The sequence below is a fragment of the Geotrypetes seraphini genome, chromosome 4 (assembly GCF_902459505.1).
Source record: "Geotrypetes seraphini chromosome 4, aGeoSer1.1, whole genome shotgun sequence".
NCBI classification, from domain to species: domain Eukaryota; kingdom Metazoa; phylum Chordata; class Amphibia; order Gymnophiona; family Dermophiidae; genus Geotrypetes; species Geotrypetes seraphini.
In genome coordinates this window covers 32,612,787-32,625,066 of record NC_047087.1, presented here as the reverse complement: position 1 = coordinate 32,625,066, position 12,280 = coordinate 32,612,787, and the positions used below count along the sequence as shown (strand labels likewise).

General features: G+C 42.6%; 1 protein-coding gene across 2 annotated transcripts in view; it reads left to right on the top strand.

The window, feature by feature from the left end:
• Positions 1 to 12,280, top strand: part of CDH11 (cadherin 11) — a 291,717-nt gene that overhangs the window by 230,814 nt on the left and 48,623 nt on the right. For both annotated transcript variants that reach the window (XM_033942468.1, XM_033942469.1), the window contains exons 3-6: positions 3,553 to 3,847; positions 6,704 to 6,823; positions 6,972 to 7,139; positions 11,227 to 11,414. In XM_033942468.1, the coding sequence (XP_033798359.1) occupies positions 3,553 to 3,847; positions 6,704 to 6,823; positions 6,972 to 7,139; positions 11,227 to 11,414 (771 nt within the window). The remainder of the gene's footprint in view (positions 1 to 3,552; positions 3,848 to 6,703; positions 6,824 to 6,971; positions 7,140 to 11,226; positions 11,415 to 12,280) is intronic.

The following is a 12,280-nucleotide window of genomic DNA, read 5'->3' as shown; positions in this document are numbered from 1 at the left end:
ATGTCACCCCACAGGAGGCTAAGCAGTAATCAAAGGGATATTTTTAATGCTTGCAAAACATATGCTTACCCACAGGAAAAAAAAAAATATATATATATATATATTTTTAGTATTTATTTTATCATGTCTAGGATTATTTTACAAAGCTAAATTCAAATTGCAATTAGACTGTCTCACTGGAGGATCCAGACAGCTTGAGTGCTCTATCATAACCTAGGTATTTGCAGGGGCTATGGAAAGTCTACACCAGGGGTGGGCAACTCCGGTCCTCGAGGGCCAGAATCCAGTCGGGTTTTCAGGATTTCTCCAATGAATATGCATGAGATCTATTTGCATGCACTGTTTTCAGTGCATATTCTTTGGGGAAATCCTGAAAACCGGACTAGATTCTGGCCCTCGAGGACCGGAGTTGCCCACCCCTGGTCTACACCCATTTGTAGTTTGTAGTCTGGAAGTAAAATGCAGCCAAACAGTGGAGCTCTTTTTCTAAGCTGGGTTTAATATACACTTATGTGGATTTTTTTTTCACTTGGTATAACCATTTCTAGCTGTAAAATATCCTTATTTCAAATTGTCAAAATTCTGGCCATACACTATTTATTTACCCTCCCCCTAAACTGCAATAGCGGTTATTAGCGCAGGGAGCTGTGCCAAATGCACCACACTGCTCCTATGAGTTCCTATGAGTATCGGGAGCAGCACGGAGCTTTTGGCGCGGCTCCCTGTGCTAATAACCACTATTGTGGTTTAGTAAAAGAGGGGGTGGGGGTATTTATTTTTATAGTTCATCCTCCCCAAGAGCCCAGGATGGGTTACAAGGATACCTAAACAGAGTTTTCAAGATATACTCTACAGTCAATAACATGCAACAAGATCAGAGACTGATTCATAAACATGTATGCTATGTGGAGCTAAATGGGGAAACTAAGAAACACATGCTTTGCAATCTATAGCAGTAGAGTCTTATAATGGGCGTCTGTATGTCTGCAGTGGACAGAAGAAGAGCTGACAGGTAGGCTCAGGTGCTCCGAGACTTGGTCTGTTAAAGTTTGGGACCAGGATTGTATCAGTTCATGAAAAGTAGTGTCTTTACTTCTATCATCACTAGAAGACGGCCATTAAAATAATAATAATAATAACACGAGGACACTTACTACCAAGACCCTCTCTAGATCAGGCTATATCTCTAAACTAGATAACAAAATAAGAAAGAAACATTAGGTTTTACTATGAGCCAGTGAGTTAAATGCTCCGACTCTCATAGAATTCCTATGAGCATCAGGGCACTTACCTTGCGGACCGCACTAAAATCCTCTAGTGCAGCTTGATGAAAGGGGGGCTTGATTAGTAACCTAAAACAGCGCACTACTTTGAGACTACCATCCTTACTATGAAACATGGTAGCAACAGCATTATGTTATAGGGGCAGTTGTCAGACTAGACAATAAATGGAAACAAAATTGTTGAGGAAAACTTGCTATCCTCCACCAGAAAATGGCTGGGGCGTGTCTTCATTTTTCTGCATGACAGTGATTCAACGAGATAATGACACGGCCAAAACAAAACAACAAAAAAGGCAAATATAGTGGAATGGCCCATTCAGAACCCCAATCAGAATGGTGCACAAAAAAGTGTCTTTCAACTCATCTGATAAATCCAAAGTAACTCAATGACTCGACATGTACATGTTTCGGCCACCTGGCCTGCATCAGGAGTCTTAGGAGTCTTTGGGTGTCAATGGATAATGAAATCTCAAACCAAACGATCAGAACGTTGCTTTGAAACTTGTGCCACTGCAAAACGTCACTCATAGTAAGGCCGCAACGTTTTACAGTGGCACAAGTTTCGAAGCAACGTTCTGATCGTTTGGTTTGAGATTTCATTATCCATTGACACCCAAAGACTCCTAAGACTCCTGATGCAGGCCGGGTGGCCGAAACATGTACATGTCGAGTCATTGAGTTACTTTGGATGAATAAAGACATTTGGATTTATCAGATGAGTTGAAAGACACTTTTTTGTGCACCATTCTGATTGGACAATTCCACTTTGTTTTTGCTCGTTTGAGTTTTGTGGGTTTGTTTCCCCTGTTTCAGTGTGTCCATTCAGAACCCCCACATTAATGTCATTGAAAATGTGTAGCATGTGTATCAGAATTGCTGAGGGACCTTGATAGTGTCTGAACAGTTTTATCAAAATGATTGGTCAAACATTTACAAATAGAGGTTTGCAAAGCTGGCTGAGACCTAGCCCAAGAAACTCACATCTGTAATTGCTGCCAAAGGTGCTTCGATCATGTACCGATGGGGGTGAAGACTTATACAGTAGTTGCCTTTCAGTTTTAATAGTTGGGTATATACGCTTTCACACTCAACAGAACAGTTTTTCCCTGAGAGGCTTGAAGTACAGTCTCTTGATGTGTAAAAAAATAAATAAAATAAGAACTTTTCCATTAAATTCATGCAAGTCTGACACATTGACAGAACAGAACTGGAAAAGTGTTCAAGGGCAAGTAGACTCTCTGAAGCCTCTGCATTTGATGTAGGATGAACCTAGATAAAGAAAAGCTGAAGTATATTCATAAACAAGTAATATGATTGTAAAATGCATTTCTGTTTCTTCTTGTACTTAATTGATGGAGGAATACATTTGCAAGTGGAATAATGATTCCCAATAACATGCATGCCACTTGATGCATGAAAAGGTAGCATCAAGGAAACTTCTGTAAGAAAAGTCTATTATCCTTGAATAGGTAAATTAAATGCTGTAGCTACTTTTTTATTTATTTATTTTATTTTATGTATTCAATTTTCTATACCGTTATCCCGGGGAGCTCTATCATTAAAACCTTTTTATTAAGCTGGGTTCACTGTTAGCAAGCATTAATTGTTGTATTAACCGCTAACACTGATTCGTGAATAGGCATCTTCGATATCCGTCTGTTTACAAACTTCTGTAGTTCTTTTTTATGGTGTCAGGTCAAAAGTGCGCCGGGACAAAGGCGCGCCCAGACAATTGAGCGCAGCGCGGAGGCGCACGCCGCTCAAAATTAATGTTTTTAGGGCTCCGACGGGGGGCATGGGGGGGGAACCCCCCCACTTTACTTAATAGACATCGCGCCGCGTTGTGGGGACGTTGTGGGGGTGGGGGGGTTGTAACCCCCCACATTTTACTGAAAACTTTACTTTTTCCCTGTTTTTAGGGAAAAAGTTAAGTTTACAGTAAAATGTGGAGGGTTACAACCCCCCAAACCCCCCATAACGCCGGCGCGATGTCTATTAAGTAAAGTGGGGAGGTTCCCCAACAAAACCCCCCCGTCTGAGCCCCTAAAAACAGTAATTTTGAGCAGCGCGCGCCTCCACGCTGCGCTCAATTGTCTGGGCGCGCCTTTGTCTTTTGCGCCGTTGTCTATGAACCCTTTTTTATTAGTTCAAACTGTCTTTGAATATGCACTAAACTTTTATTCTGAACAAATTATTTCTTAAATTGTGTACAGTATAATAGATTATATAGTCTGATGCCTAATTTAGTTTTTTTTTAATGTTTTAATAGCTGCACTCTGACGTTGATTCTGGAGATGGCACAATTAAATACATTCTCTCAGGTGAAGGAGCGGGAACCATTTTCGTTATTGATGACAAATCAGGGAATATCCACGCAACAAAGACATTGGATCGGGAAGAGAGAGCCCAATATACCCTAATGGCACAAGCTGTAGACAGAGACACCAACAAACCCTTGGAACCACCTTCTGAGTTCATTGTTAAAGTTCAAGACATAAACGATAACCCTCCAGAGTTCTTGCATGAAAACTACCATGCCACTGTGCCAGAGATGTCCAACGTGGGTACGTGCAACCGAGACTATCAAAGTTGCGTTTCTAATTTAACATAAATACCTCATAGTCTAGGCCAGGGGTGCCCACACTTTTTTGGCTTGCAAGATACTTTTAAAATGACCAAGTCAAAATTATCTACCAACAATAAAAAAAAATTTTTTAAAAACACAAAGCACACTGTACGCAGAGAAAATGTTAATTATCATTTATATATGGGGTTTTTCAAAGAGACCAAGGCAGATGACTTTAAAATATGCAATGTCACCTCAATAACAATTATACAAAAATAGACAAATACACCACCTTCCCTTTTACTAAACCGCGATAGTGGTTTTTAGCGCAGGGAGCTGCGCTGAATGCCCTGCGCTGCTCCCTGCGCTAAAAAACATGATTATGGTTTAGTAAAAGGGGACCATAGTGCAAAATATAGACAGCAGATATAAATTCTCCAAACGGACACATTTTGATCACTAAATTGAAAATGAAATCATTTTTCCTACCTTTGTTGTCTGGTGATTTCATGAGTCTCTGGTTGTACTTCCTTCTGACTGTGCATCCAATATTTCTTCCCTTCTTTCTGCCTCCTGCATGCTTCCTCTCCAAACCTCATTTCATTCCTCAACCAACATTTTTCTCTGTCCCTCCATGAGTCCATCTTTTTCTTCCTCTCTTCCTGCCTGCCCCCTGCCACCCGACACACTCCATTCTCTCCCCAAACTTTTTCTTCCTCTCACCCTGCCCCCTCCCCTTTCATTCGCTCGCTCTCTCTCTGCCCCTTTTTTCTTTCTCTCTCTCTCTCTCTGCCCCTTTATTTCTTTCTGTCTTTCTCTCTCCCTGTTCCCCAAACCACCACTGCAGATTTTTCCCTGCTTCCCCAACACCGCAAAAGCCAGGTCCATGCACAAACACCGAGTCCACAAGCCTCCTCCCCCCACCCCTCCCCCCCCTCCCGACGTCAATTCTGATGTCGAAGAGGAAGTTCCGGGCCAGCCAGGCAGCGATTGGCTTGCCCGGAACTTCCTCTCCAACGTCAGAATTGACGTTGTGGGGGGGGGGGAGGCTTGTGGGCCCGGTGCTTGTGCAGTGGCTTTTGTGGCATCAGGGAAGCAGGAAGAATGCAAAGGCAACATGAGTCTATCATTGAGACCAGAATGGGCTCCGCGATCGACTCGCGTTGCCCTTGCGACCTACTGGTTGATCGTCTAGGCAGCCATGTGAGCAGTTTGACAATTGACTCATGAACTATTGACCAAACTGGGGAGGACAATTTTTAGATATTTTACCCCCCTGTTTTACAAATCTGCGCTAGCAGCTGCCACTGCCCCAAAGGGCTTTGGTGCTTTTGCCACACAGCAGCTGCCAGTGTGACTTTGTAAAAGAGGGGGGAGGGGTTATTTATTTATTTTATAACCCACTTATAATCTAGGTGAGGAACCAAGCAACATACATATCTAAAAATAAAACATAGTACAAATCATATAGGAGGCATTAAAAAAATTGTTCATTAATGCTGAATATAACCATCAAAGAGCCAGTTATGAGCCTTTTTAGTTCATAAAAGCTCGAACAAACAACAGGGTTTTCAGTTTTCTTTTAAACTCAGAGATAGATATGTCAATTCACCTGGTTAAATTGCTTTTAAAATTGTCCTTCATGAGTGGTGCAGCCAGGACCGAGGTGGGAGCCTGAGGTTAATACGGTGCACACAAAGCACTGCTTCTGCTTCTCTTATTGGCCTGTGCCATTGCCATTGACTGGATAAGCCTGACTGCAAAGTGGAAGGCGAGCCGAGGCGAGCCGAGGGCCACATCTGGCTACACATCTGCTCTACATATTTGTTGGAGGTCCTTTAAGAGGCAGCACAACTTAAAACGATGCATTCCTTTCCACAAAATGTAACTTGAAATGGCTGATAAAATAGACTTTCCAACCACCTCCAGACTATTTGGGAAATGGAAAAGTATGCACACGATATTGCTAGTTTTATCAATTTTGTCCTTTTGAGATAAATTACTCCTAAAGCATAATTCAATAGTCAATTCGATGTTATATCCGTGCTTTTTAAGGTATAAATGAGTTAATTGTTCTATTGGCCACATATAGAGATTTTTCTATTGTGTTACTTCTCTATATTATAAATAATGAGAACAATATGAGGCCCTCCGTGAAATACAGGGCTTCTTTTACTAAGCTGCGCTAGCGGTCTTAGCGCACTAGACACTAATGCCACCATTGAGCTGGCGTTAGGTTTTGGTGCGTAGCGCGGGGTTAGCGTGAGTGGCAATGTAGCGCACGCTAAAAACGCTAGCGCACCTTCGTAAAAGGAGCCCACAGCGTCAGTTTCTGGAATCAGTACTGATAATTTACTATGGAACACAAATGTTTCTCATGCAAACATGGTGTCCTGGCTGAATGGGTGTAAGTACTGTTTGAAAACATAACATGGGAGTGATATGAATACCAGCAAAACGATTGATGACTTCAAGCACTGTTTACACTAAACTTAATCCTGCTTAGATATGACACAAGCATCAAAGAAATTTGAGGCAACATGGATCAGTATTCTTCTTGTTTTGTAAGAGAAAAAAAGCCTTCCGTATTAACAATATTACGTACAGAAGCAAGACATGAATTGCAGCTGGATAAGGTTTTGCAACAGGGTTGTCAGCAGCCATTTTTTCTTAAAGTTATTTTTTTTTCTCCAGACATAATAGCTTCCTGCTGACATAGAATCCTACGCCACCTACAGTCTGTTGTTAAAATGTCAGTTTGCATGTGCTGAGGCTATATACACTATTTTTCAAACAATCGTCTTAGAGATGCTCTGTGTCATATTTACTGTGTTTGGGGTTTTTTTTCCCTTAGGTACATCCGTAATCCAGGTAACAGCCTCAGATGCAGATGATCCGACATATGGGAACAGTGCGAAACTGGTTTACAGCATTCTTGAAGGGCAACCATATTTCTCAGTTGAATCACAAACAGGTGAAAAAAAGGTTTATAACTTTGGATACTTATCACATGAAAATGGCAATGTGGACACGCAGCAGCTCATCACTGTCTAGATATCAACTGCAGTTCCAACTCATATGCAAATCCAATTTTAAATTTTATTTTCTCTTCTACGAAACAGGAATCATTAGAACTGCCCTTCCTAGTATGGACAGAGAAGCAAAAGAGGAATACCACGTGGTGATACAAGCTAAGGATATGGGTGGACATATGGGAGGTCTCTCAGGAACCACCAAAGTAACAATTACGCTCACCGATGTCAATGACAACCCACCAAAGTTTCCACAAAGTAAGGATAAATATCTTTCAGTCCAGGGTTTATCTCTTTTAATTAATTCTGATAATCAAAAGATGTAACTGATCCTTACGACTATTTCTACGTGAGTACTCATGTATTTGTAGGCATTCATGGTGTCCAATCAAAAGCGCGTGAGGCAATCGCGTGCGGACAAACCCACCCACAGTCGAACGCAGGATGTCAGCATGCTGCAGTTCAACACTATTTTAAAGCACTCTGAGGGGGTGTATGTGGGGGATCGCCCCCACTTTACTTAGAAATGTTAGCGCTCCCATTGGGGGGGTGAGGGAACCCACCCCCCATTACAGAGGAAATAGTCATTTTTCCCTATAAAACAGGGAAAAAGGCTGTTTCCTCTGTAATGGGGGGGGGGTTCCCACACACACACCCCAACATTTCTAAGTAAAGTGTGAAGACCCTCAAGCCACTTTAAAATACTGTTGAACTCCGGCATTGATTATGTAATAATTAATAGATTAAAGTCAATCAATTTGTACCTTTGCTTAATCTTTGTAAACCGCATAGAACTTCACGGTATTGCGGCATATAAGCTGTTATTATTATTAAATAATTAACCCCCTCTTTTACGAACACATAGCGCGGGTTTTAGCACCGTCAGCGGCAGTAAATGCTCTGACGCTGATAGGAATGAGTGTCGGAACAGTTACCACCGCTGCTGGTGCCAAAACCCACGCTACGCATTAGTAAAAGAGGGGGTATGTTACAGTACTTATTTTAAACTGTACTGATAGCAGAAATTTCATTGTAATTCTTTTGTGAAAATTATAAGGCTTAGTCACTTAAATGGCCTATAGACAACCATGTTAAATGAAATGTGTGCATATTCCTATGAATTAATGCATATCGAATTGATTGTGTGCATTTTAAAGTTCTTGTGCGTGAGCAGAGTACACTAAGAAAAACGAATAGGTCAAATGGAATACGAGAAAAAATGCTCGAAAATCAGGACCAGTTTTAAATAAACAGAGAAACTGGAAGGGGACAAGTTTAGAACCAATGCCAGGAGGTTCTTCTTCACACAGAGTGCTGTGGGCACATGGAACGCGCTCCCGGAAGAAATGGTCGAGCAGAGTACGCTACGGGGATTCAAAGAGGGATTGGATGGATTCCTGAAGGATAGGAGGATTGAGGAATACAGATAAGGGTAGATAAGAGTATGGAAAGAGTATAGATAAAAACAAGGGGGCTATAGGGTTAAATCAAGATAACCTGACAGGTCATGGACCTGATGGGCCGCCGCGGGTACGGACTGCTGGGCACGATGGACCTCTGGTCTGACCCAGCGGAGGCAAATTCTTATGTTCTTACAACCTGAACTTTTTGTTTGTTTGTTTTGGCCATGTACAATACTAAAAAAAACAAACCCCTGAAGCACATTGAAAAATGTACACATTTTTGAAAGTCCTGTATTATGTAAATCAAACTTTACGGCCTCTTTTACAAAGCCGGGCTAGCGGCTGCCGCGCGGCAACAGCCCCGAAGCCCTTTCAATGTCTATGGGCTTCGGGGGCCGTTAGCGCAGCGCAGCCGCTGGCGCGGCTTCGTAAAAGAGGCCATTAGTGTAGTAGTTAGAATGAAGCATGGTAATCACCTCTGAAGAAATATATTATATGGCAAGATAGTGTGTTAGCTCGTTACTATTATGCTAATTTACGTAACACTTGCTATTTAATGGCATGCAGAACTTGTAAATGTATGCAAAGCACCTTATTATTATGCATACTGAAGAACACAGCTTGCGTTGAACTATGAAAGCTGCACTATATATGGAAATATAATACCAGCTTTGAGTTGGTGGTGTTTTTCCAGCCACTAACATTTGGCCTGATTTTCTGAGGGACATCTTAAAGGCGTCACTACTGTGTTTTACAGCAATTGCCTTAAAATATGAAAATGTGCTTTTCCTCTCTTATAAACTAGCAATGCCAAAGAAGATTACTTTAAATATGTGCCACTCCATCTGCATAAAAGGCTCAGAGAGTGCCCAGCCTTTTATAAAATATGCTTGCACTAGAACACCTTTTCAGTTCAAGTACCCGTCAAGGTCATTTACAAAATCAAAAGTGGCAAATAAAAATTAAAAACATCAGAAATCTAAAACAAACAAAGCCCCCCCCCTTTTATCAAGCTGTGTTAGTGTGTGTGTGTGGGGGGGGGGGGGGTTATCGCTGGCCGCTGCAGTAAAAGCTCTGTCATAGTAACATAGTAAATGACGGCAGATAACGAACTGAACGGTCCATCTAGTCTGTCCATTAGTTATAGCCATTAAAAATTAATGATTAAATTAACTTGTCTCGTCTTTGATATTTCTGGAATATAGACTGTAAGTCCACCTGGTATTGTCCTAGCTTCCAAATTAAGTAACTGCATTTAGTCCTGTATTGAGATAACATGGGGAAGCCATTGCTTGCCCTAGGATCAGTAGCCTGGAATGATGCCACTCTTTGGGGATTCTGCATGGAATGTTGCTACTATTTGGGATTCTGGAATCTTGCCACTCTTTGGGGAATCAATATGGAATTTTGCTACTATTAGGTTCTATGATCTGGATTGGCTACTGTTAGAAACAGGATACTGAGCTGGATGGACCATTGGTCTGGCCCAGTATGGCTCTTCTTATGTCTTCTCAATGTTGTTTTACAATTCATTTGACAGTTTAATTAATATATCTTCTGGTGCACGTATTGTAATATTGCAAAAGCAAGACTATTCCAGCAATACAAAGATCCATGTTATAGCCTTGAATAAACACATTATGTGGTATTCCTTGTTTAGGAAGAAACAAAAAACAATGTAGAGAAATGATGTTCCTGAGTTGGACTTTATTTTTTTTTTAAATATTTTTATTGGATTTTAACACAATAAGGCCCTGATTCTCCAAAGTGCGTCCCGATTTTAGGCAGCTGTAGGCGTCCTACAGCTGTCTAATCAGCCAATCGGGATGCACGTTTTAAAAAAAAATGCTCCCCAGGCATGCCGCCTATATTGAAGGCGCCTCCGGGAGCCTAGGGAGACCCGCAAGACGCCTAAGCTTGCCTAAGGGCTTTAGGCGGGCCTTAGACGAACCTAGGTGGCCCTACGCGTCTCCCTAGTAGAGGAAGAGACGCTTACAATGTAGGCCAAGAAAATGCTGGTCTACATTGTAAGTAGACGCGGCCGCTATACTTATTGCGGCAAGGGATCTCTCTGTCGCTATATGTATAGCGGGCCGCGGCCCCCTGTCCGATTGAAGGCAGGAGGGTGCCCAAAATCTCATGCCAAAAGATGCTCCCCCCCGACACTACCGACCGCTCCCCCGACATTACCGATCTCCCTCCCACCCCCGACACTACCGATCTGGCAGGAGGGTGCCCAAACCCTCCTGCCAGAAGATGTCCCCCCCTCCCCGACACTACTGATCGCTGGCAGGAGGGTGCCTAAACCCTCCTGCCAGAAGATCCCCCCCCGACAATATCGATCTCTGGCAGGAGGGTGCCCAATCCCTCCTGCCCGAAGATGCACCCTCCCACCCCGCGCTAACAGCCCCCAAACCTCCCCCCACCAAACTAACCTTTTCTTTTGGCCAGAAGGGTCTTGCCCGTCCAGCCGGCAGGCCCGCCTCATCGAAATGAGGTGGGCCCGCCCCTTCCCGGCCCATCCCGCCGAAGCCTAAGGCCTGATTGGCCCAGGCTCTAGAAGCCTGGACCAATCAGGCCTTAGGCATAGCGGGTCCGCCCCTCCTCACTAAGTCTAAGGCTTGATTGGCCCAGGCGCCTACAGCTTCTACAGACAGTTTATTTCTGACTGGCATTTTTATCCACAAATCTTTACCATAGGACTTCATAGGGACCCCTGAAGAAGACATTCTGCCGAAACACGGACCGTGTTGAGTCCAGGGTCCAAAGCTTTTCAGCGGACTGCGTCCTAGAGGTTTTTATGTGGTTTGCCAAGTTTTAATATTATTTAAATATTAATAAAGTCCCATCTCAGGAACATCATTTCTCCACATTGTTTTTTGTTTCTTCTTGGATTTGTCTGTGGAGATCATTGGGTCAATTCTCTTGTATTCCTTGTTTAGGTGCATATCCAATGTCAGTGTCTGAAGCTGCAGTACCAGGGGAAGAAGTAGGACGACTGAAAGCCAAAGACCCGGATATTGGAGAGAATGGCTTAGTATCTTACCGAATTCTTGATGGAGATGGTGCTGAAATGTTTGAAATCACGACAGATTACCAGACTCAGGAAGGTGTTGTTAAACTGAAGAAGGTAAATATAGTGGCCTTTAAAGAGAGATGGATGGTTTTCAAAGGCATGAACCTAGGTAATTTGACCTGTCTGCAAAGACAGTAATTTTACAGCAGACTATTTGAGTGTGAGGCAGATAAGCGGGCAAGCCATATATCTTTTATAAAGGGAACTTTGGTACATGAAATGACTCCCTCAGAAAGAACACACATATATTTATAGCCTCTCTCAGATACAGAAATAGAAAATATTTTAGAACATTTTATATGCATTTCTATTTATTTTCTAATAGATGCACAACAGTTAGGGCTCCTTTTACAAAGGTGCGCTAGCGTTTTTAGCGCACACACTGGATTAGTGCATGCTAGCCAAAAAAACTACCGCCTGCTCAAGAGGCTAGCGTGCGTGGCATTTTAGCACGTGCTATTCCGCGCGTTAAGGCTCTAACGCACCTTTGTAAAAGGAGCCCTTAAACTCTGCCCCAGATTTGATTCTAAGAACACCTAGACATTCCCAAAATAATCCCCCCCCCTTTACAAAATTGCAATAGCGGTTTTTAGCGCAGGCCGGTGCACTGAATGCTCTGTGCTGCTCCTGACGATGAGCGTCAGGAGCAGCGCAGAGCATACAGCACCCCGGCCTGCGCTAAAAACTACTATCACGGTTTAGTAAAAAGAGGGGGGGGGGGTATGCATTAAGAGGAAAATTCTATAAAGGAATGTCTGGTACCCATTCTATAAAGGAAAGTTTTTTTTAATATCCAGTAATTTTTATTGGTTTTATAAACAATAGAGTTACAGAAAAGTAAGATAAGCTTCCGAAAAGCTACGGAAGAAATCGAAAGAGAAGGACACCAGCAAGTATATCACATTGCTTAACAATGGAGA